General features: G+C 41.6%; 1 protein-coding gene across 1 annotated transcript in view; it reads right to left on the bottom strand.

Moving 5' to 3' along the window:
- Window positions 1-1,555: 1,555 nt before the first annotated feature.
- Window positions 1,556-26,380, bottom strand: part of SKP2 (S-phase kinase associated protein 2) — a 31,701-nt gene continuing 6,876 nt past the window's right edge. Inside the window, exons 3-10 of the mRNA XM_061187706.1 lie at window positions 21,396-21,507; window positions 18,771-18,914; window positions 17,323-17,457; window positions 15,757-15,855; window positions 14,415-14,545; window positions 7,932-7,983; window positions 7,661-7,768; window positions 1,556-2,110 (exon numbers count right to left, since the gene is read on the bottom strand). Coding sequence (XP_061043689.1) covers window positions 1,897-2,110; window positions 7,661-7,768; window positions 7,932-7,983; window positions 14,415-14,545; window positions 15,757-15,855; window positions 17,323-17,457; window positions 18,771-18,914; window positions 21,396-21,507 — 995 coding nt within the window. The 3' untranslated portion in view covers window positions 1,556-1,896. The remainder of the gene's footprint in view (window positions 2,111-7,660; window positions 7,769-7,931; window positions 7,984-14,414; window positions 14,546-15,756; window positions 15,856-17,322; window positions 17,458-18,770; window positions 18,915-21,395; window positions 21,508-26,380) is intronic.

Below are 26,380 nucleotides of genomic sequence, written 5' to 3'. Positions count from 1 at the left end.
CAGGGCTCGAACCTGTGTACCCTGCATTGGCAGGTGGATTCTTAACCACTGCGCCACCAGGGAAGCCCTAGGGCTTGTTTTAAAGTGCCTTATTCAGAGGGCTGAGACAAATCCCACACCATACCAAATGTTCATTTTAACCAGAGTACTTAAGAAAGAGAAAGAAAAAAGGAATACAACTTAGCTGAAGTATTCATTTTTATAAAAATGTGTTTTATTTTAAAACAAGTCTATAAAAGTAGAAATCCCATACAAAAATACAGATTACTCTGACATGTTAGCAAAGTAGCTTACGGCTGGACTTGAGTTTGGAAGTACTGTATGTTTGAGGGCATCCGGAAGTCAGAGGCCAACCGGATCCTACCTCCAGCCCTTGTCACTAATCTGTAAACAATAATTTCAAGTAGTATTTAGCACTTTTTAACTACTATGGAATTGAAACCTAATCATTTCCTGTATAACACTACTTTAAAATGTTCTTCCTTAGGTCTGAGCAGATAAGGGCACTTCATACCATTGTTTCTAACATTTGAAAAATCTGATTTAGAAAAAGCAATTTTAATAGAAATGATGAGTTTGGGCTTTTTGTTCCATTTTGAACATATGGGGAGGTCATCAATTTAAATAAGAAATTAGTGTTTTGTGTTTTTTAAAGTAGAATTTAATCCTTTTGCTTCCATGTATCATTAAAAAAAAAAATCACTGATGCCATCAAAAGGTTCAACACCTGAGCCTTAACTTTTATGCAGGTGCCAGCTGTGCTAACTGCTCTGAAACTGCGTGGAACATACACGTGCTTCTACTGTGTATTTCTGATTGAAAGGAACATGCGGTTCTTCTTAGGGAACTCTAGGTCCAGTAACCTTATAAAATGGGTTGTTTCAATCATTGTGGGAGGCCATTTAAAAAAAAAAAGGATAATTTAAAATACTTGATTCCAGAGTAATATAAAAATAACTTCAAGAACCTCAGTGATAAAGGAAAACAACAGGTAACCTCAGTTCAGCATTCCATCCATTGTAAGAATTAGAGACTGACTGGTTCCTACCACCTTTCTAAAACAAAGCAAGTCACTTTAAAGCTAAAGAACCTATGTTAACATAATTTGATCATAAAGTCAGAAGTCCACAATTAAATTTCCTCAGCTAATTTAGAATGCTGGGAACACAGTACATAAAGGAGACTTCATTAATGTGCATTAGAGGATCCCCCAGGTTAACCTGTCATAGAAAATTGCCTCTCGAGCCTGTAAATTCTAACCAATTCTATACTTCTGGTTGGCCGGTTGTTTTTTTATTTAGGTTTTAAGGTGAATGACCTGGGGCTATTTGTTTCCATATACCTAATTGCAAATCTAAAGGCAAAGTTGAAATGTGTATTTTTCTTTCTATCCTCAGCAGACTGCCACAAATCTATGATTCTCATTCTGTTCAGCTTACACTACAAATAGCTTATTATTTTTTGCAACCTACGTCTTATAAAGCAGTACTGAAAAATTAAATAGAAGAAAGTTCAGTTGCCATATAGGCTATGAAAATGATTTGCTGGTGGTGATTTTTAAGCTTGATTCTAAATAGATTTAATAAGAAGGGCACTTGGAAGAGGTGGCTCAAATTTTGCTCTTTAGGGTATCTTGAAATTATAGGCTCACTCTCCTAAAATTTCAAAAGGCATACAGCTTAGGCTCTTAAGGATATAGCAGTGATAAAAGCTTTCATAGTCATTTTTCAAAAGCAACACTTCATAGTTTTCTCTCTCCAACGGTTCTCTAATATACTTGTAGAATGAAGGCAAGAGAAAACCAAGAATAAAAATAGCTGAGCTCTCCACAATTGGGCTTCCTGCCTACTTTCCCTGTTCAAAGAAAAGAGGAGACACCATCCTGCAATAGATACTTCATAGACAACTGGGCTTCTGCAGTGTCAGTCGGCATCTGATGCCCCATATCTCCTGGTTCTTTTTGTTGCCAGTGGTTGGCCTGGCGATGGTGGTGAAAGGGGAACAATTAATTTGTAGATGAGGAAGGGCTTCCTTTAATAGTTGAAGGGTACTGTCTGGCACGATTCCAAAGACTTGTAGTGTTTTTAGTGTGGGAATTTCTCCAAGTTCACTGGAAAGGAAGAGAGAGACTTTCAGAGTAGCAGTATCTATGGTAACTGTTCCCCTAGAGTAACATGACCCACTTTTTACAATTTGTATTATATTTTATAAAATGCAAACTGAAGACATAATTTGCAATCAGTGATTTGAGAAAATTGTAAAGGTGAATCAAACCACAAAGCACAGTCCACAGCTTGGGCAACACAGCGTAAGGAAACACACAAGTGCATTTTGTTGAATTTCTAATAACTGGAAAACTCCAAGGTTTATTTAAAGTCCAACCATATTTTCTTCCTTTCTCCATTCTTGGTTTAGGCTGAAAAGTGTCACCGTGTTGTGAGGAGAAGCCAGCAAGCTAGTGGTGGTAAAAGTAAATGTTTTACTGTGGCATCAGATGGAGTCACCAAAGGTTACATGCAACTTAAGGATATGGACTTGACCTTTATTTGAACTGGGCTCGCCCTCTCAAAAGGAGATGTGAGCAGAGCCGATAACTTCTAAATAATGGTTAATACTCAACAAGTCCATTACACGTGATGAAACCTAACAGTGACTTCACAATGATATTTAAAGGTTATGTGTTGGGTGCAGAGAGAGACAGTAGACATCTTACTTCTCTACATATTACCATTTTTTTTTTTTTGTCACATGTATCGCAGTCCTCTTCCTAGGTATTTCACATTAAGTGAAACACAACTCTTGTCAAGAGTGAAATTCTGTTCCACAAAAAAGGGAGCCTGTTTTCCCAAAGTAAATACTCTTTGGTAATGATTCTTTTTTTTTAACCCAGGTCTGTGTGCTTAGAAATTCATCTCTCTGATCTGTATGTGCTCCAGGTTGGGACACACAGTACAAAGTCTCAGGAAAGGGAATATTTAGTTTGGAGTTTCAACAAAATCCCACTGCAGATCGATGAGCACATCAATCACCTAGAATTAGAAGCATCCTTTGTATTTTCATATTGCCAATAATTACTTAAAAAAATAAACCTTCCCGATAACAATTGTCATCTTGCCTCCAATCTTTCTTCCTTTCAGCTTAGTGTATATACCAATGACCAAGGCATCTTCGTAAAGTCTAGCTCAGACTATGTCCTTCCCATGCTCAAAAATCTTTGATACCTCCCTCATGTTTACAGAACTCAAACCATTCTGTTGGCCTTAGGCCCTTCATTGCTAAACCTGCTCTCCCACTCTTCCCACTCCCCCTCTAAGCATATTTATTCTACATTCAAGAAAGTGTTTTAAACCCCATAGGTGTTTATATACATTAGCTGAAAACAAGAGGAAGGGTAATTTAGAAAATAAAAGTACTATCCAAGTAAAATAAGTATGCTTGGTGTTCCTAAGGGGGCAGTAGATCCAGAGATCACAACAGACCGAAAAGAAAGTCAGCGAGAACAAACTGTTGTTGTTCGTAAAGTAAGCTAATCTCTGGAACAGAAACAGGAGTGCACGGGGCTTCCCTAGCGGCACAGTGGTTAGGAATCCGCCTGCCAAGGCAGGGGATGCGGGTTCGAGCCCTGGTCCGGGAAGATCCCACATGCCGCGGAGCAACTAAGCCCGTGCACCACAACTACTGAGCCTGGCGCTCTACAGCCCGCAAGCCACAACTACTGAAGCCTGTGCGCCTAGAGCTTGTGCTTCGCAACAAGAGAAGCCACCGCAATGAGAAGCCCGCGCACCGCAACGAAGAGTAGACCCTGCTTGCCGCAACTAGAGAAAACCCACGTGCGGCAATGAAGACCCAACGCAGCCAAAAATAAAATAAACTTATTTTAAAAAAAAGAAAAAAAAGAAACAGGAGTGTAAAGAAAGGTCAGTATACATAGGTGTTTATACTTATTATCACTGAGGATGATAGCAATCCTGCCCCAAACTTAAATCCCTCTTATGTGAAATCTGAATATGAGAACTTTGTCATAGCCATGAGAATTCGGGTTCTGCGATCTCCAGATTAGCCAAATTGTAAGACATTCTGCAGTGGATAGTATTTAAAAGAAGAAACTATAGGTGGGAGTGAGGAGGGATGGCAGATGATAGACGAGGAAATGTTCTTGCAACAGCACTTCAAAAGAGCTTGGTGAGGAAGGAAATTACACCAGACACTTAGAAGACACTCAGGTGTTTACATGTGAGTAAGAAGTGAGCGGTGTAAGATGGGATGGTGGACGAATGATCATTCCCAAGTCGAAAAACCAGAAAGTCTCTAAAATTTTAAGGAGAACCAAAAAACAAACAACAACAACAACAACAAAAAGCCTCTTGTATGTGTATCACCTACAACACAGCAGAACACATATGCAAGTATCTCTTTGAAACTACAAGGTAAGAGACTGAAAAGCCAACGAAGGGAGAGTAAATCGGTATGAATAGTTTAAGAGCCATGATTTCTAACTTAAGAAGTATAAAATGACACTGATGTCTTAAAGTGTCTCTAGTTAGTAAACAAAAGGTATTTATAAACCCTTTCACAGGTTCACTGCTTACCTCATCTACATAATCCCATTTTCCTTACAAAATCTTAAATTCCTCAACTACAGATTCTCCTACAGGAGTTATTATTTAGTCTCTCCTAATCTCAGATCACTTTACTATCTCCAGCTTGGATTTCTTCCTTGAATGAGAAATACAGAATAATTAGAAGGACTTTTGGATATAAGGAAATCAGACCAATTAAGGAGTAAGGAATAAATACAATGAGGGTATGTCCTGCAGACAAAAAACCTACAGTTTCCCAAGTATTTTAAAGCATTATCATTACAGAAGAAACACACTCAAATTTTATTTTCCCACTTCTGAGATAAGAAATGAAAATTCTTTAGCACAAATGACTTTCTGGAAATTATTGTTGAGGATCCTAGAATTCTTACTAAGCATTTCACAGACATCAGCCGCCAGAATGACTGAAATTGGAGGGCAAGACATTTTATCTGGAGAAACTTTTAAGGATAGGGTACCAGCAAACTCATCTTAATGGATTTACAAGGTAAACCAGTATACTATCTACATAACGTCTTAAGAAACATACTCTTTTACCTTAAAGTTCAAGGAGAGCATCTTTCTTCTGTCTGTTCTCACTCTATTCTGGTGGTCTGGCTTGTCACTAAACTCCTGATGCCCCTGTTTCCCTTATTTCGAGACAATATTTAGACAAATCAGTTACAACAATGCTGTGAGGGTTCACACCTAGGTCTGTGACTTCAGGCCCACGCTCTGAACCATCAATTCACACTGCCTGCAGATATTACTATGCAAGCATTATCATCCCACTGGATAAAAAATATGTGAAGGCTCACAGCATCCCCTTAGCCTCTGCTCAAGAGAAAGCATTTGGGTATTCTCTGCTTAGCTTCTTTCTCTCTGGAGAGAAAGAACAAAAGTAAGACATGTGGATAGATTCTCTTGAGAAAAGCAACCAAAAAAGAATGATCACTGCACTCCAGGGCGCTGCAAAGGCAATGAAGCTGAAGCCTAGATAGCAAGGACGGGAAAGAATGGTTGACAGAGAAACCTTTTTGGGTGGACACTGCAGGCTCCTAGGAGTTCTGGATGCTAGAAAATTCAAGTGGCAGGAGATTTTAATAAGAGTTCCATGCATATGAATTGAGACCCCAACATCTGAGAGCCCTGAAACTAAATACTAGCATTCCTTTTAGGCAGTGCTTTCCCAAATGAGATACCCGCTCAGACCCTGAGCCCCAAGATTAATTACAGTGATTTATTAAAAAATGTAATTACCAGATTCCCTAATTCTACCAGTTAACTCTATGTAGCTGAAGTATCTGATTTATTAATTCCTTTTTTTTTAAAAAATTATTTTTTAAAAATTGAAGTATAGTTGATTTACAATGTTGTGTTGGTGTAGAGCAAAGTGACTCAGTTATGTATATGTATACATATATTCTTTTTCAGATTCTTTTCCATTATAGGTTATTACAAGATAATTTGAATATAGTTCCCTGTGCTATATTACAAGATACTGAATATAGGTCCTTGTTGTTTATCTATTTTATATATAGTGGTGTGTATCTGTTAATCCCAAACTCCTAATTTATCTCTCCCCGCTGCTGCCCTTTCCCCTTTGATAACCATAAATTTGTTTTCAATGTGAGTCTATTTCTGTTCTGTAGATAAGTTCACTTGTATCATTTTTTTAGATTCCACATATAAATGATATCACATGATATTTTCCTTTTTCTGTCTGATTTACTTTACTTAGTATGATAATCTTTAGGTCTATCCATGTTGCCACAAATGGCATTATTTCATTCATTTTTACGGCTGAGTAATATTCCATTGTATGTATATGTGTGTGTGTGTGTGTATATATATATATATATATATATATATATATATATATCACATCTTCTCTATCCATTCATCTGTTGATGGACATTTAAGTTGCTTCCATGTCTTGGCTACTGTAAACAGTGCTGCTATATTCATTAATTCTTGAAACTAACTTACAAGATCCAAACCAGTAATTTGAGGACTACATAAATTCTGTGTTCAAATTCACCACCTTTCTTTGGTAGGAACCAGAAGCTTGATTACCTTCATATGGATAGTGAGTTTAAATGAGGTCAGCAGCCTAATTCAGGGCATACTGGTTGGAATGAGAAAGAAGGGCACCAGGTCAAATCCAAGATACTGACTTCTTGAGGTTTTTAATAAAACTGCTATACACTTATATTTGAACCAGGGAAGAATTTTCCAGCCCTTTGAAATATAGGAAAACTTAAAACTAAAGAGATGATGTTATTTCCAGGATGACTTGGGTATAGCACTTCTTAAAAGGAAGATGGACCCGATTCTGTTTTTGTTTGCACTGCCTTGATTTTGTGGAAGTTGCTGAGCAGGTACAAAATTAATCCCTGTAACAGCTACCAGATTAGATACAGACTACCTTGCACGTGTCCAGGAGACCTGGAATGCAGACCCAGCTCAGCCAGTAACTCACTATTCAGCTTTGGGTAAGTTACTTTACTCTCCTGGATCTCAATCTCCCCCCTTTTCAAAGAGAGCATCACTCTTACAATACCTACTACTTAAATTGTTTATTTTTTCCATTCCTTGACCATCCAGGACAGACGCCACTAGAAGATTACAGAATTTTTCCTCTAAGCTCAGATGAAAGTTTTTGGAATCAACTCTAGTAGACTTGAAAAGTTTCGGAAACACACACACGCACACACGCACACACACTGGGTCTGCCTACCCCGTCATATAATCTGAGCTTCCTGGGAGTAAAGGCTATCTTCTCCCGCTTTTGTAAGTTCTCCACAAGTACTAGTACAGTATTCTAATATTTAAACTCGCTCACAGCTAAATAAATGTTTAGTAAACTACCTCAATCCACTCAACTTTACTAGACATTTTCAGCAAAAAATTTTGCCTTGGTTTTTCTATTTTGCTAGTCTTTCCTAACCAGTGTGTGGTACACTAATTTGATGTTTAAGTACGTTTTAAACATCTGCTGTTAATAATGGATTTTACCACCAAATGACATATCTTTCGGTCCCTGCCCTCTGCTTCCTTTAGAAAACAAAAGTACTTACAGTAAAGTTTCAGGTATTATGTCATAGCACCGACTGAGTGATAGGTGTTGGAGGTAGTTGAGCTGGAAAAATTCCGGAAAGCAGTCACTTTTCAGCATGACACTATCGCTGTAACAGAAGGAAAAATTCAAAATCTAGCCCAGATGGAGAAGACAGGAATAGTCTATCGCTTAGTTCCTTCAATTCAACATATTAAGATCCTTTCTTCATTCAGTGAGCAATCATGAATTTTCATTTTTTAAAAAATTTTTTGTCTTAAATAAAAACATACCTTAAGTCTAGGTGGACAAGACTGGGACATCTTCCAACTAAAGTAGAGACATCTAGAAAAAAAATGATGGTCACTATCAAATGAGGAATCAGACAAGGATCCCTGCTGTCAATACTTCATTTCACATTGTGCTGGAAATTCAGAATGGTGCAATTAGAGTCACTCACTGTTAGAGACAAAAAACAAAATTATCATCTTGGCATGTAAGACTTTCTACCTGGAAAATCCAAGAGAATCATCTGAAAAACTACTGGAAATACACAGTAAGAGAACTAACTGTGTAAAATGACTGGAAAACAAACTCCTTAGCTTATCTATGTGTCAGCAATAGCTGGCTGGAAATAGGGAAAAACAAGTCCTATTCACAATAGCAAAAAGCAAAACCAAACAGCACAATATATAAACAAACAACATATCATAAAGGTAGCACTCAAAATCAGTGGGGGAGATCATGGATTATTAAAAAATAATATGGCTACCACAACTGGAAAAAACTTACTTCTCCAGCTCAAATAAAATATCCAAATAAATTCCACATATGTTAAAAACTTCCAAATGCAAAATGAATAATTATTCATTGCATCTTGAGATAGGTAAGGAGTTTCTAAACATAAAGTAAAACATAAAGGGAACACTGATAATTTACTATATAAATTTTTTTTTTAATTTTTATTTATTTTGGTTGTGCTGGGTCTTCATTGAGGCACGTGGGCTCCTCTAGTTGCGGCGTGCAGGCTCTACAGCACGCAGGCTTCAGTAGCTGCGGCGCGCGGGCTTAGTTGCAGTGTGTGGGATCTTGGTTCCCTGACCAGGAATCGAACCTGGCCCCCTGCATTGGAAGCGCAGAGTCTTAACCACTGGACCACGAGGGAAGTCCCCTGCTACAAACATTTTTAAAAAACTCTACCATGTTAAAGCAAAACAGAACACAAGCAGAATTAAAGAGGTATCAGAAAACTGAGAATAAATGTTTCCAACAGAGTTAATGGTCATTATATAAAGAGTATTAAAAAAAAAAAATGGGCAAAGAACATAAACAGATACTTTGCAAAATATAGACATAATAAAAATGGAGCAAGAAATGCAAAATAAAATCAAAATATTGCTTTTCTGCCATCAAATGAAAAACAAATCCTATTATAATGCCCAGAATTGATGAACTCTCATAAAGCAGGTCCCTCCATATACTAAAAGTGGATATTTAATTTTATGCAGCCTTTCAGAAGACCTGATTTTTTTTTTAAGTGAACTGATCTTTTTTAAAACAAGTGTTCAGGGCATTACACATTTAGCTCTTTGGCTCAGTAATTCCACTTTTAGAAAAATAATTAGAGATATGCATTAAGATATTCATTGTAGTGACAGTTACAAAAGCCCCTCCCCCTGATTACTTCAATAGGTTAACCTGCATCCAATCTATGGAACTCAATGCTAATAGCAGCTATTAAAAAGCTTTTTAATAACATTTTGTGACATGAAAAAATATTCAGGATATGTTGTATAGTGAAAACAAAACAAAATATATATAATGCATTATAATCTCAATTTAGTTAAAACACACAAACTCATATTTACGCACAAACACACACAGAAAGAAAGGGGGTTGGGGGTTGGAAGGCTGGAAGAAAATAATCCAAATGTTAACTACAGTCACCAATGATGGTAGGATCAGAGATAACTTTTCAGAATTTGGAAGAAAGTCACATGCGGTACTTTGTAATCAGAAAATGTATCAGTGTTATTTACTTTGAAAAAGAGACAAATTTTATTAATGTTTGAGGGTTTTTGTTTTTTTTTTCCCTTCTCACAGCTACATCTTCAGTCCCATCCCCTCCCCTGAATCCTAGACTTGCATTTTCAACACAGCCAACACGCCCACTGGGCTATGTGATAAGCATCTCAAATTTATGCCTAAAACCAAACGCTTGATTTCTCCTCTCAATCCGCTGCTTCCCTAAAGTCTTCCCCATCTTAGTAAGTGGGAACTTCACCAATCCAGTTGCTGTAGCCAAAACCCTGGGAGTCGTACTTGACTGTTTCCTCATATCCCACATCCAATCTGTTACCAAATCCTGTTAGGTCGGCTTTCAAACTGTGTCTGAAGTCGGATCACTTCTTTTTTTAAAAAAATTCCTTAGCAAGAGGCCCTGAATTTTTTTTTTTTTTAAATAGGAGCACACCGTTTTTTTTTGTTTGTTTGTTTTTTTATTTATTTATTCTTGGCTGTGTTGGGTCTTCGTTTCTGTGCGAGGGCTTTCTCTAGTTGCGGTGAGCGGGGGCTACTCTTCATCGCGGTGCGCGGGCCTCTCACTATCGTGGCCTCTCTTGTTGCGGAGCACAGGCTCCAGACGCGCAGGCTCAGTAGTTGTGGCTCACGGGCTTAGTTGCTCCGCGGCATGTGGGATCTTCCCAGACCAGGGCTCGAATCCGTGTCCCCTGCATTGGCAGGCAGATTCTCAACCACTGCGCCACCAGGGAAGCCCTCGGATCACTTCTTACTTCCTCAAATGTTACCACCCTAGTCTCCAGCAGCCTTTTCCCAGCACAGCACCGGAAGGAGACTTCAGAGGTAAGTCACATCATTTCACTCTTGCTCAAAACACTCCAATGGCTTCCCATCTTACTCAGGAAAAAAATGGAAACAGAGCTTTTGCCTTGGCTTAGAGAGCACCCCCCAGCTATCTCAGCTCCTACCACTGTCCTCCCCGCCTCCCCCCTCACTGGCTCCCATTCCGAGAGGAAAAAACCTCACACATTAATGAAGTTTGCCTATTTTAAAAAATAAATAACATTTATTGATTCATTTTCTGATTACAAAGTAGCATGTGTGACTTTCCTCCTAAGGCACTTGCTGGTCCTTAGTTCTAGAATGTTCTTTCCTTATGTAGCTACATGGCTCACTCCTTCACTCCTTCAGGTCTGTGCTCAAGTGTCACTTCCTCAGGGAGGCCTTCTCTTTGATCATTCCATCTGAAAAGAGCCCCCTACCTGCCACACTCTACCTCAGCACTCTGCTTTAAATTCTTCCTCCTTGCATTTTCACCTCCTTTTATCACATTTAATTCCTTGTTGATTGTCTGGCTTCCCCACCAGAATGGAAGCTTCACAAGGATGGCTTTCTCTGTTCTGTTCAAGGCCACGCCTCCCAAGTCTGAACAGGGCTTTATGCATTATAGGGGCTCAATAAATTGGAATAAATTTGTCTCATTAGTCACTAAAAAATGAAGTGCACAACACAATTTTAAGTGACCCATCATCTCGCCAGCCAGCCAGCCACCCACAGAATCCACAACCAGATACAACCTTATTTTGTCACCACCTGGGAAAGAACGAAACCTTGGGGGATAAAACTGGTCAGTCTCTGTCTCCAGCCCTTGTTGAAGCCGCGGTCTTCCCTCGGTGGGAAGAGTTAGTAAACAGCAGTCCCTGCCAAGATTCCTCTTCACTGTCTCCTTCATTTCACTTGAGTTAGAAGGGATCTTAGAAACCACCTAATCTAACCTGTCATTTTAAAAGAGAGACAATTTTAGCTAGAGAAGTCCAAGGAAATCCAAGACCAAAAGCTAGGTCCTCCAAACCTCATTCGGTGCTCATTTGGGTAGAGAATGAAAACTTCAACAGGCAACCATTACTGATCTCTCATTACGTGCCAAGAACAATTCAGCATCCTGTACACGTATTAACCCATTTATTCCTTACTCTAAGAGGTGGGTTCTGTTATCTCCATTTTATTGATGAAGAAATGGAGGAACAGAAAGGTTAAGCGACTTGCTCAAGGCTCCCCAGTAAATGGCAGAGTGGGTACTTGAACCCAGGAGGTCTGGCACCGGTCTTGGAGCTAAAATACAAAATCTGTATTATCATCTAAACAATGAAATAGTGTGTGCCACTGCTAAAGACATCCATTTAAAAATCTTTGACTCCCATTGTATAATTAAGGAAACTAACACCTCAACTTCTACCCCGCGTCTTTGTCCTTGCCCTGAATGTGTCTAGCAAGCAGGATTTTACTACCTATTATTCCTGCCAAAACTCAGTAAAAAGGCGATTTGTTCTTTTTCGGAGGAACAAAGAAAAGGGTTTTAAGCCAAACTTGGACACAATTTACAGCAGTCTGCCTACAGCAGAGCTTCTCGACCTTGCACCCAGAACCTTGGTTCATTACAGAAAAACTCTCAATAAAGAAGTGGGAATTCAGATATGGGCAGAAATGTACATAGGGCACTGTCTTCTCTTGGGGATGAAGAGGGAAGAACCAGGGGTGGGATTCAATGTGAAGAGGATGCTCACTGGTGGGAGTTTAAAATCCTTGGAAGGCAACTTGGCAAGAACTATCCAGAACCTGAGAACAGAACCTAATCCCTGAGCTGGCAATGCCACTTAGAAATGCACTCAAAGGTTCACTTCTGTCCGTACCAAAGCTGTTTATAAAAGGGAAAAACTGCAAAGATTCTAAACATTCATTACAACGAGATCAACTGAATAAGTTATGAATGAATCAACACAAATATATTTGATGGAATATCACACAGCCACTGAAAATGACATTTGTGTAGCTACTAAAATGGGGTTACCGGAAATAAAAACGTGTTACAAAGAATTCCATACACCATGTCCCATTAAAAAAAACACTTTTTTAACAGGAAAAAAGACTGGCAAAATGTTAGCGGGATTATTGTTTTTGTGTTTTTACATGTTTTGGGTATATTTGAGAATGACTATATAATACTATAACCAGATTTAAAATTGTGTTTAAAGGGAAAAAATGTAGAACAGAACATTTTTCGGTTAGACACATTCTGCAAATGTTTGATTCAAATCTTTTTAAGTATATTAAAAACTATAATAAATAAAAACACTTATACTCAGATGAGCTGACACCACCAAGACACGAGGGTAGGACTGAGGTGTGTGGCTGGCTTAACTAGGCTTCGTGCAGCCCACAGCCCGAGATCACGAAGGGAAGCTGTTAAAATGCTAAGTGAAATAAGTCAGACAGAGAAAGATAACTACTGTATGCTATCACTTATATGAGGAATCTAAAAAATACAACAAACTAGTGAATATAACAAAAAAGAGGCAGACTCACAGATATAGAGAACAAACTAGTGGTTACCAGGGGGGAGAAGGAGGGGCGAGGGGCAATACAGGGGTAGGGGATGAAGAGGTACAAACTGTTAGGTATAAAATAAGCTACAAGGATATATCGTGCAACATGGGGAATATAGCCAATATTTTACAATAACTATAAAAGTAGTATAACCTTTAAAAATTGTGAATCACTCTATTGTACACCTGTAACTTATATATCAATTACACTTTAATAAAAAAAACCTTGCCATTTGCAAAAACTTATCTTTGCAAATTAAGATTCTGTCAGTATTAGACAAATAAGACAAAGCATAACTGAACGTTGAGGCTTATAAAGACTTTAACTGTCACCCATTACCCCTGATTTCAAATGTCTGTGTTCGTCTAAAAAACCTCATCGTCGGAGCTTCCCTGGTGGCGCAGTGGTTGAGAGTCTGCCTGCTAATGCAGGGGACACGGGTTTGAGGCCTGGTCTGGGAAGATCCCACATGCCACGGAGCAACTAAGCCCGTGAGCCACAACTACTGAGCCTGCGCGTCTGGAGCCTGTGCTCCGCAACGAGAGGCCGCGATAGTGAGAGGCCCGTGCACCGCGATGAAGAGTGCCCCCGCTTGCCGCAACTAGAGAAAGCCCTCGCACAGAAATGAAGACCCAACACAGCCAAAAGTAAATAAATAAATAAATTAATTAATTTAAAAAAAAAAAAAGAAAGAGGCCATTGGATTTGGCATTTGGGAGTTAATTAGAGAGTTCTGAGATGATTTAAAACAAAAAACAAAAAAACCTCATTTTCCTCTTAGACTGAATTGAGAGGAGTTAGTTATAAATATGAAAGGGTTTTTCAACCTTGGCACTACTGACATTTAGGACCAGATTCTTTTTGGTGTGTTATTCTGCTGTCCTGTGCGTTGTTCACCAGCATTCCCGGCTTCTACCCACTAGATGCCAGTAACACCCCTGCAGCCGTGAGAATCAAAAATGTCTCCAGACTTCGCCAAATGTCCCCTTGCAGGCAAAATTGTCCCCAGTTGAGAACCACAGCTTAATACTGATCAAACGCTGCACCGATCGATTTTTATGTTGGGGTTTTACCTAACAATTTAGTTAATGAAAAGAACTTCTTCTGCTTAAACATAAATTGCTTTAAAGGATGAAGGTTTCCACTTTCAGATTCTGGATTCCAACCCTGCTACCCACTAGCTGTTGGCATTTACATGACTCTTCTGATCAGCCAGCTGCTACCTCATCTGAAAAATATGAATAGGAACACGTGCGCTGGATTAAATGAGACAACTTATGGAGGACCACGCCTAGGAGATGCTCGAGAAATCAAACCTGCTGTTATTGTCGTGGCTGCTGTGGTTAAGGGGCCAGCAGCCCGGCGGGTCTTACCCGATCTCTGCAGATTCTTTCGGTACCCGCTGAGATTCAGCTGGGTGACAGTCTCTGATACGTGTGCGACAGCCACCTGCACATGCTTTTCAGTGAATTCATAGCACCAGGAGAGGTTCAGTTCATCCAATCTGCACACAAGAGGGGTGATAAAGGAAAGCATGAAACCATCACCCAGAATGAGTTCTCAACGTAGCACCGCCTAAAGCTGCAAACCAAGAATATACAAAGCCGTCAATTCCTTACCATTTTCTGCACAGAACCTCTGCTCCTCTAAGCAGCTACATTCGCTCACCTGAAACTGCTTTCTCCCATCTTGTTCCAGTGTGTTCCAGAAACTTGCCAGGGTATGTGGGCCAAGGGCTTAGTGAATGCTGCCCCCTCCTGGAAGAGGAGGGAAGCGCTCTCCTCTCCTGCTCAAACCTCATTGCAGGACTAGATAGAAAAATTCTAGTCTCTATGCTTTCTTTCTCAATCACCCGGGTTGTTAGCAAACAACTACACAGTATGAGCAAGCGCCCGAGATGCTTTAAAAAACTGTTGGATTGTACCGGGGATTCCTAATAAAGAGATGCCGACATTACAAAAACCCACTTTCCCTTATTGGGCCTCTGCTAACTGAGCAAATGAGGGCTTCAGAGAAAGAGTCCAACCATTAAACTATACATCCCATTCCTGGCACTGTTGAGAAAATGGAGGGCTACCATTTTATCTCATTGATAACATTCTTATCCAAAGGCAATCTACTTTCAACAGATCATTAAGTAGAAATAAGTACAATGCTATTAGCACAGAGACCAAGGGATATTAAAAAGGACACAGACATACACACAGTACTGGGTATTCTGTGAACCATGTCCCTCCCTCACTTACTAATTTCTATAACTCTGTAACCTTATTTATATACTGACATTACTACATAATATAAAAGATGTTTTTAATGGAATCACCCAAATTCATGGTGTATTTTGCAATAACAAATTTAATCCAAACTGTTAAGTTAGGTCTACAGATATTATAGGGAAAAACGCCTGACCGTACAGTCAGGTATAAACAGATACTGTTTGTACATATTGTTGATAAACACACTACTACATTTTCCGTATTTTAATAGTCACAGAAAAAAAAGAGATCACTACACAAGTATCCTTTGGAAACTTAATCGATTTGACTTCTGAGTTTGGATGGAAAGTTTGGAGGGCAAAAGGCATTGCATTATCCAAATCAAGAGCTTGGAAAGTTAGGAATAGCTTAAAAATTTCCCCTGATTCTATTCTGATGTGAAAGATAACTGTATATTTGAAACAACAGTTCTATAATCGAAATCTCAAATCTCTCCTACCTGCAACAGCTGCTCAGCAAAGTCTTCAGGGCAGATTCAGAGAATCCAGAACACCCAGAAAGGTTTAATCGCACTAAATTTGTGTTCTGAGCAAGATTACTGGAGAAAGAAGACAAAGTCATAAGAACACCAACAAGACACTCTTACTCAATCAACAAGCATGAGGCTAAGTGAGACAGTTAAAAGCACACAGGCCTCTGAGTCAGAAGTGAGTTTAAATTCACATCTTACTATCTGGATGACACCAAGCAGGACATTTTGCCTTAGTTTATCATCTGTGAAATGGCAAGATCAATACCTTTTTGGTAGGGTTGTTAAAATTAAATGATACAATGTAATAAAGGCCTTAACAGTGCCTGGCACAGAGAGTAAGTCCACAACAAACACGGCTCAATGTACTTAAAAAAAAAAAAAAACAAGCCAGCAATGAAATAAACATTTTTCCATTTCACCCACAATTGGTAAACTTCTACTTATAAAGTCACTAAGTTCTTTCAATTTTGCCCTCTCCTCTACATTCCCAAATGCCTCATATTAGTGAAATAGTGATTAACAGTGAGAGTTCTGGAATCATACTATATTGCCAGGTTCAAATCTTGGTTCTGCCACCTATTAACTGTGTGACCTTGGACAAGTTATTCAGCCTCTCTGTTCCTCAGTTTCCACATCTGTAAAAAGGGAACAATAAGAACATATTTCATGGGGTTGCTGTGAGGATTAAATCAGAATACCTCTAAAGAATCTAGTATCTGGCACATGGTACGTGCTCAATAAATGTTAGCTGCTATTATTATCATTATTCTATTTTTTCCCATCAGGTGTCATCATTTCTTACCTGAATGAATACAATAGTATCTTAACTAATCTAGTTTCTTTTATGTCTGACTGACCCTCTGAGATGCCCAGTGAGTTAATTTTCTAAAATTCAACTCTGACATGTTCCTTCCATCCTCAGAACCACTCTCCTCTCTTCACCACGCTTCCCTCTTTACAGCGCACAACAGAATCCAGACTTCTTCCAGCGTGGCAGGGGCCCACTCCACTATGATCTGGTCCCTGACCACCCTCACCTGTCACCTCCCTCACTGGGCCCCACGCTCCAGCAATTCCCGACCACTTCAGAGTTTAGACCCAACCAGACTGCTTCCTTCCCCATATCATGGGGAGAACTCCTACCTATATATTTTCAATACTCAGCTTAAGAGTCACTTCCTCCGAGAAGGCTGCCTTCTCGAAATTTAATTAGGTCTCTGTGTGTTGCCACATATTCGGCAACTCACCTAACAAACACACAGCACTGTAATTACTTGTTTCTCCCACGAATGAGGGAGGGACCATGCCTTGATTCATCCCTGTATGTCTAGAACCTAGCACGAGCCTCGGCAATATAGTTAGGATGCAAACTTTGGTTGCCTAGGTGAGTCCTGGAAAGTTTTGCGGAAGCTGGAACACTGCACTGGATATTTTCTGAGTCCATCTGGATATGGACAGGACACCCCAGGTACACTCAGGAAACAAAATTAACAAAACAACTGCCTTTGTGACACACTCCTGGCTGCTACTCACTTGACAATGGGATCCGAAAGCCGCAGGCCTTCTAGGCTGAGATTCTGCAACTTGGAGCAATGAGACAGAAGGCCGTGGAGGGTAGACACATCGATCACCGAGTTCGACAGGTCCATGTGCTGTACACGAAAAGGGCTGAACACAGAAGGAATAAAAAGAGGTTCCACAAGGTGGCTCACACCAGCACATCCAGATCACAACCGACCCTTTTCTCCTCCCCACCTGGGCAGTCCATCACAAACAAGACCCTAAATACGCATTTCAAATATTAGCTATAGTTTTGGTCATAAAATAAGTTGCTACTAGCTAATTCCCACCCTCGTTTGTTTTAAAATTCGAGAGCATTTTTGCCAAGTCCAGATGTTGTGCCAGTATAGTCCCAGGTAGAAAATTAACTAATGGGCATCGTGAGAATGAGCTGGATGTGGATGACAAAAAGGTTACGCCTATGATGACTCCCAGCAAGGGTGAGTGGGTAGAGTGCCAAAACAGGGAAGATTGTGGACGGTAAGTTGTAAAGGGAGGCTAATATCGTGGTTCTTGGTATGGCTATACTAATATTAAGGTACTTGGAGGAAATCCAGGTGTGGAGGTTTTTAGGTAATTAGAAATAAGAGTTTGTTTGAAAGAGAGGGCGGGGCTAGAGATGAGACTGTGAGAGTCTTGGCATAAACATGGGTGTACCGGACACAGCTTGTCCAAAGACAGTGTGTGGATCAGGAAGAGAGGGCAGCCAGGCACAGGCCCTAGAGGCACAAAGCCAAGCACGCACGTGAAGGAGACCAAGAAGGAAGAGCCGCAGGAGAAGGATAAACACCCGTGGGAGAGGAGTGTCGCCATGCGACCCCGGCGAGAAGGCAAAAAGGCCTCGAGTCGGGATGCGTGTTTCATCCTCAGCTCTGCTTATTTTTCTGTTCAGTACCTAGTTATTCCACTCAAGTGTGAGACGGCACTGAACCACATTGCAAAACTATCAGTAATACTTTTTCAGAACAGTCTACAAAACACACCAAGAGAGGGCCTTTTTTTTCAGGATGCAAATTTGTCCACGATAGGATCAGAAACTCAAGAGTGACAAAACCTGAAAGGATGCCTCACATTTTTTCTTGATCAGAAATAGGCAGTGGGGAAATGGCTAGGCTGCCTTGCATCTGTTGGTGAGGGCTCTGCTTGGCTCCTGCCTCATGGGACTCTGGACGCCCATCTACTGAGGACCCCAAGTGCATCTAAGACCCTGGGAAGAGCCCAAGAGCAGCCCTGAGTTAAAATGGGAATGATGTCACTGAAACCTGTGCCATGTTTCAACACAAAGGCCACACGGCAAAATATGCAAATAACTCTCCATTATGCACAGATGACCTGTCATAGGGCATACAGCTGAATATAGGAAAAAAGACATTTTGATCTGTTTTCCATCCCAAGATTTTCCAGGGATTTTCCTTTCTTACCTGAAACGTTCAACAAACGGTTGGTCCATAAACGATCGTGGGCAGCGGAAGGCAACCACCCCTCGAGACAGCAGCCGACCAACCACATCTGGGTGGAGGTTTCTGCCCGTGAGGTCTAAGGTCTGCCAGAGAGACTCGTCAAACCTGGAAAAGAGGAGGTGCTGTGTTTGGGAAGCCGGGGCACTGGTTACTGGAGGCCCTCGCCACCGTTACTAACGTGAGGACACGGCCACTAAATCGCCTTGAAGCAAATTCCGAAGGCATCTTTGTTTTTGACTATACAATTACCTATGATTTTTTTTTTTTAATTAATCAATTTATTTATTTATTTATTTATTTTTGGCTGTGTTGGGTCTTCGTTTCTGTGCGAGGGCTTTCTCCAGTCGCGGCGAGCGGGGGCCACTCTTCCTCGCGGTGCGCGGGCCTCTCACTGTCGCGGCCTCTCCCGTTGCGGAGCACAGGCTCCAGACGCGCAGGCTCAGTAGTTGTGGCTCACGGGCCTAGTTGCTCCGCGGCATGCGGGATCCTCCCAGGCCAGGGCTCGCACCCGTGTCCCCTGCATTGGCAGGCAGATTCTTAACCACTGCGCCACCAGGGAAGCCCTACCTATGATATTTTTAAGGCATTATTGAATATCTCCTGGTCCTATCACGGATAAGCTTTTATTTTCCTCTTTATATGGATTTCCAATTTAGCTGGTTCAACGCTATCAGGAGCAATGCAATGATCTAGAACCAGAGAATACAATTGCAGGATTCAAATCAATTCGATAACTTTAAAAATGATTGTTCAAATCACTCAACTGATTATCGAACGAGTAGATAGGTTCAAAATGGCCCAAATGATCCCATTTGCCATTTTTGTGAAGCATGAACAGGCTACCTCTATTACCCTAACGAACGTGTAAATGTACCTAAAAGGAGGAAAGTTTTTACGACTTTATTATGAGACATAGTTATCAGATATCTATTAGGAAAAAGTCATAGTTCAGCTCTGTTTTACAATACCTTAAAAGCTTGAAAAATATATATACGCACAAAAATATAGGTATATACATACGAACTAATGGGAAGGAAAAAGGTAAAAATATTATTTAGATTTTAGATAGTGTTTCTGAAGCAAAAAGGAGGTGCCAAAATGTACGAAACAACACGATAAAGGAGCTTTAATACCCAGAGATTAATTCAATTTAACAAAAAAGAAAACATGAGATCAAGCCCATGAGGGAACATTTTAAATATCTACAAGAATTTTACTTTTTAATACTGCTTGCAGACCACTGGCTAGAGCTTCAAAATAATTCTACACAAACAGATTGTCAACATGTTATTCAACCTCTATTATTAAGAAGGCAGGACTGCAGTGCCTGGCATATAACAAGTGCTTAATAAATGTCAGTTATAACTTCTATGACAGTTGAAATGAAGATTAATAGACTCTACATGGAGAGGACAGCTGGTGGAAAAAGAAAATCAAGATGGGGTCACTTGGGCGGGGATAAGTGAAAGTCAACCTCCATTTACCTGCTCCAGTATTCCAGGTGTGCAGACCTCTCTGTGGCTCTTCTAAGCAGATACAGTCGGCCCTCCCTATCCACGGGTTCCGCATTCGCGGATTCAAGCAACCACACATCCCCGGATACAGAGACAGACTGTCCTACGCCATTTTATATAAGGGACTTGAGCATCCGTGGATTTTGGTATCCACAGGAGGTCCTGGAACTGATACCCAGCGGATACCAAGGGACGACTGTAGCCCTGTAAATACCTAGAGTGTCTTATTTCCAGCACACCCGTGAATGGTAGGGTAGGGGCTCCTGCAGTCTCACAACGAGAGTCCTAGATGTGTGGAGGGAGGAGAGAGACAGATGGCCTTTAAGCACAAAGCAAAGCATGGCCAGAGGTTAATGGGTAGGAGAAAAGGTGAAGATGGAAAGGCAGTCATTTCCCCCCCGCTTCTGGCCCGTTACTGCCGTCCCAGCTCACCAAGACTCCCCCTGTGCAGCTCACCATCCACACTTGAAAAGTGCTGCCCCCGAACCAACAAAAACCCCAACAACTGTCGGCTGCCACGCGCTGAACGTTTCTACGAGCTGAGCACTGCCCTGGCATCTTTATACCGCATCCTCACAGCGGCGCTCTCCTGAAGGTACCATCACCCCCATTTTATATATGGGGGGGACTGAAGCTCAGAAGTGTCAAGAACCTCGCTCAGGTCCCCCAAAGCCTAAGCGGCAGAGGCTGGCTTCCCACTCAGGTCTAATGCCAGAGCCGCGAGTTCTCTCTCCCACTGCACTCACTGCCCAGCCCAGCCGGCGGGTGAGCAGCAGCCATGCCTTCACGCCCGCCCATCACTCCCCTCACTCTCGGTACGTTGCCCAGTAAACATGGGCTACACCGAATACAGGGAAAGGAGGTTTTCAGAAATGGGTAAGTCACTTCCGGTAGCTCCCTCCCTTCCCTCTGAAATAAGACACTGATTATTAATAAAAGGGAGAAGATACCTAGTTTGCTTTGTGCTGCCTTATTTTTCTTGGTTTTCAGTTTCACCAAACCCAAATGAATAAATAAATAACCCTTCTTTTCTCCTCCTCCACATATACCAGAAGGGGTGAAAAATACTTACGCTAGATGATACCATCTCTTACAAACACTGGAGACTTTCAGAAGTTCAGGGAGGCACAGACAGGAGAAGATTCCTAAGAGCAGCTCGTCTGGAAGGGAGTCCCATGAAACACCTTTGAGGGGAAAAAAGAAAAAAAAAAAAAGTGTCTTCCCATCACCATTCTTTTGCCCTATCAAGTCTACTGAGCCTTTTCATGCACTTAAAGCATATACAACACGTAGCTTAAACAGGGGAATTTAACGCTAAATGAATTCCTCATCCTCACAAATGTTTTTCTGTTTACCGACTGTCTATGTACCCTGAAGTGGGTACCATACTTTCTCAGCAAAGGAGAAAAGAGAATATCAAGAATACTTTTCATAACATTCTTCTCTTCAGTGTCCACCAGCCAGTCTTGGGCAAGAACTATACTAACAGTGGTTCACAGCAAGTCCCACGCTGCTCAGATCTCAGACAGCAATGTCTAAGACATCACGATGCTTTTGGTTGCTAAGGAACGCCTCACTTCTCTCTGAAGTGGATTCAGTGGTGCATTTATCAAGTTGTGACCTTATTTAAAAGGCAAACGAACCTTCCTCCCTCTTCTTTCAGGTTTACAGAAAGCACTCAGAAGTCAATTTACCTAAAAGTGCAATATCAAAAGGGTGTTCTCATCTATTAATTCAACAAATATGTACTGAGCACTTAACTCTGACGCCAGGGATCGTTTCAGGTGTTGGGGAGAAAGCAGAAAACAAGACAGACAGAATACTTTTTCATGGAACTTACATTCCGGCAGGAGGAAACGATCACATGATATTAGATGATACGCTAAAAATTGTTCAATATGTTAAAAAGTACATGATATGTTAAAATTGATTAGTGCTACGCAGAAAACTTACGCAGGGTAAAGGACAGGATGGGGAGTACGGGGGCCAGCGTTCAAAGTCTGAGCACAGCGGCCAGGGAAGACCTTACCGAGCCGGTGATCACTGAGGAAAGGCTGAACAGAGAGGGGGCCAGCCTTGTGAGTCTCTGGGGTGTGTTCGAGGTGCAGGAACAGCATGTCTGTTTTAAGGAACAGCAAGGAGGCCAGTGTAGAACAGAGTGAGCAAGTTATGGGGATGATGGAAGAGGTCAGTGGGGTGAGAGGGGGCCGGGTCAGGCAGGGCTTGAGGAGCCTCAGCTTTGACTCTGAAGGTGCTGAGGAGCCGCCAGGGGATTCTGAGCACAGGAATGACAGCATCTCCCAGAGGTTTTAAAAGGATCACTCTGGCTGCTGTGTGCAGAATAAACTGGAGGGAGAAAAAGGTGGATGCAGGAAAACCAGTTTACTTAGTCTTATAAAAGCAAACTCTAAACAGCTATTCAACAAGTATTAAACTCTTACCTATGAATGTACAGAATAACCCACAAGATCGGGTTAACATGACAATGGCCTAGAAGGAAATAAGTATGCACCAAAGAAATACTGAGTGATTTAGATTAGATTTAGAGTGGTTAGATGAGCTCAATAACTTGCCTTCTCAGTCTCTCTCTACCTCCAATCCATCTGCTACACCAATTCTAGCACTATCCTCTCCTCTCTGTGATGGTTAATTTTAGTATCAACTTGACTGGGTCAGGGGGTGCCCAGATATTTTGGTTAAACACTATTCTGGGTGTGTCTGTGAGGGTGTTTCAGGATGAGATTAACATTTGATCAATGGACTGAGAAAAGCAGATTGCCCTCCCCAGTTGTGGGCTTGCCTCATCCAATCCAAGGCCAGGTTAGACCAAAAGGCTGATGAACGGAGAACTGTCTCTCTCTCCTGTCTTTGAGCTGGGACCTGGGTCTCCTCCTGCCTTCAGACCTGGATTGAAACTTGTACCATCTGCTCTGCGGGGTCTCAGGTCTTTGGGACTGAAGATCTTGGGACTTTTCAGCTTCCAGGACTGCGCAAGCCAATCCCTTATTAATAAATCTCCCTATATCTCCTATTTGTTCAGTGTCACTGGAGAACCCTAACACTCCCACTTCCCCGTTTAAAAGGTGTCATTATTGACTGAACACGGACATTACACCAGGCTCTGTGGAGAACACGATGGACAGCTGGAGAGAGCATGGAGGAGAGTGATAAACATGGCAGTCCGACTCTTTTCTCCTATTCCTGGGCAATCTTTTGAAAACGTCTATGCCCGTCCCTCAATGAGACCCTTCAGTGGTGTCCCTTGAATATTCACTCTAAAGTCTATACTGCTTAGCATGAAATTCAAAGCTTTCTGGCAGTGCCCCACTTATTTTTCTAGGTTCATTATCTAGAAATATGTTCCAGCCATTTGGAGCTACTTGGAATTCTCAGAATGAGTCATTCTTCGTCACATCTCAGTGCCTCTGTACATGCTGTGCCCGCCCCCGACTGCTATTAATTTAACATCAAGTGGCCATTAATGCCCCAACTCCTATGGACGGCCTCCCATGACATCACCAAGAACAGGTCGCTTTTTTAACCATGATTTCATTATTTGCTTAGTCACCTGTGTAGGCCCCCAGGAGGCCATGAGTTCTTGAGAATGAGAACCCGATTTTTTTCTTTTTTTAAATAGTCTTTGTATTCTAAGGACACAATGTCTGATACATTCATCCATTCATATATTTATTGAACATGTACTACATGCTGGGATCTGTTCTACAGACAAAGATGAGCAAGGCATGGCCTGCTCAGACTTTCAGAGACACAGATAAATAAACAGGAAATTCCAAGCAAGTATCACCATGGGCTGCAGTAGGGTTCAGGGTGCTGTGCTGTGCTGCGCAGGGTATGGGGGTGGAGCAGTGGTCAGGGAAGTAGCCTCTATGGAAAAATGAGGAGGAAAGATGCAGCTGCTCAATGAACCCCTGCCCCTCCCTCTCTAGAGAATAAAATAAAGGACTGACTGAGGCTCTGAAACCTAGGGGCAGAGGGGGGAAGGCAGATAGATCATCCACGCTGAGCCTGGACCATGTTCTGGGGAGGCAGCTCCAACAAACCTCCATCACTGCCACAAAGCTCCTGGTCCAAGGTCAGTGTGGACAGAGCTTCTCCAACAGGGCTCCTGTCCTGCTCCCCAGATTGGAGAAAAGTTTTTCTTCCATGAATTCTTCTTAACTCCCTGACCTCTGCTGCTTCTCACATATACAGATCAGATGCTGGCATTTCATTCGGCAAAAAAATCATACACTTAGTCACTTCGAACCTAACGTGTTGAGATTTTTACTATGATCTGCACAGACCATCCTGACACCACGTGCTTGGCCCCCGCCACAAGTGTGAGGACTACTGGATTGAGGAAGGAGCACAGCTTCGACTGGAATTCGACTACATTGCCTCCAAGACTACGAACCTTAGGCAAGTTACTCAATCCCTCTGGGGCTCGGTTTCTTCATCTGTAGGAATGGGAATCAAAAGGTTTATCTTGCAAAGTTGTTCACTATGAAGACTAAATAACTTATGACAAGAGGTTAAGCAGCAGAGAGTCAAACTTTCTCCTCTTGCCTCTATTCCTCTCCTTTCTCCATAAAATCTGTACATTTTCCTCTTGTAACCTTTTCTTTTCAATGCTGCTTGGGATTTTCACCTACGTGAAAACACCCACGGTGGGAGTAGGGTTTGGACAAGGGCTGCCTGGTATGATTTACTGAGACCCCCCAAATTGTCCTCTACCCAAGTTTGGGATCCCCAGAAGCAGATCCTGAGGACATGAACTAAAGTAGTTTATTTGGGAAGGGATCTCAGAAGTACTGGAAAGAGTGAAGCGAGACATGGAAGGGCAGGAAGCCAATTTGGGTATGTGAATAAGCAGATTACCGCTATGGGCAACTGGGCTTCAAATCTGCAGGGCACTCCAGGGAAGCATATGGCACTTGCCCCAGAGTGGTCCCAGCCAAGGGCACAGGTGCTGTGGCATTAATCCACCAACTGCTGTCAGTCATTGGTTGGCGGCTTCTGGGAGAGGGCAGGAATGTTGACTGCCTAGCACCTCTGCCCAGAGAAAGCCCTCAAACACAGAATGTCATCTACATGGAGGAGAAAGCCTTCGGCGTAAAAGGGAATGGTGAGCTTCAAGGAGCTATGGCTGGGGCACCGAAGTGTCTACCAAAGATGGTGAGGAAAGGAAATAGGGAAGCTTGTTGTGAAGTGTAGGGCAGGAGAAATAAATAAATTAATGAACTTGGTGCTTCCCATTTTATTAGAAAGACATAAGAAATCAACAACAATTAGAATACAAGATCAGTAATTCAAATGCTAGAAGGAAAATGTGGCAAGCGATGAATGCAGATGTTTGCCGAGGACAGCAAAGCCAGGCAATGAAGCCACACAAGTAAGCTAAGTCTAGAATTAGGAGGGCTTTGCACGGCAACATCCATCTTCACCTGCCCAACTCCTAGTCATCCTTCAGACCTCAGCTTAAGTGTCACTCTCTCAGAGGAGCATTCCCAGGTCACCACCACAGCCCCCATACCCAGATTTGCACATCTAGCACCCAGCACAATACCTGACACATAACAGGCATTCACTAAATCATTGCTCAATGCATTATACCTTTTACTCCCCCTTCACGCAAACTGTGAATGTGCTAATTCTGTATCTGTGTGACTGGTTAACCTTCCTTAACCTATTAACTGCTACACCTGGTGCCTAGGACGAACCTGGCGGTGAACATTAGAAAGTTCTCAACTGATATTACACAAAGGAATGACTGACACCCAAGAGAAGAATGCTGGCTTTATTTTATAGACAGGCAAGACTGTCGGCCTCTTAGGACCAGTTTCCTCATTTGTAAAATGACAAGGCTGGCCTAAGGCTCCACTTCAATATACATTCCTGGGTGCCTAACTAATGCATGAGTGTGTAAGCACAGTCCCTGCCTGGTGGCCTCAGTGGGAGACAAACTAATAAACAAAAACATAACATGACATTTAAAACTGCCATTTACTGAGAGCCCTAAAAAGTCTCAGACATTTATTAATGCACACTGATTCTAAC

Source organism: Eubalaena glacialis, chromosome 4 (assembly GCF_028564815.1).
Source record: "Eubalaena glacialis isolate mEubGla1 chromosome 4, mEubGla1.1.hap2.+ XY, whole genome shotgun sequence".
Lineage (NCBI taxonomy): Eukaryota > Metazoa > Chordata > Mammalia > Artiodactyla > Balaenidae > Eubalaena > Eubalaena glacialis.
Note: the sequence above shows the minus strand (reverse complement) of the source record. Positions and strands in the feature narration are given on the sequence as shown.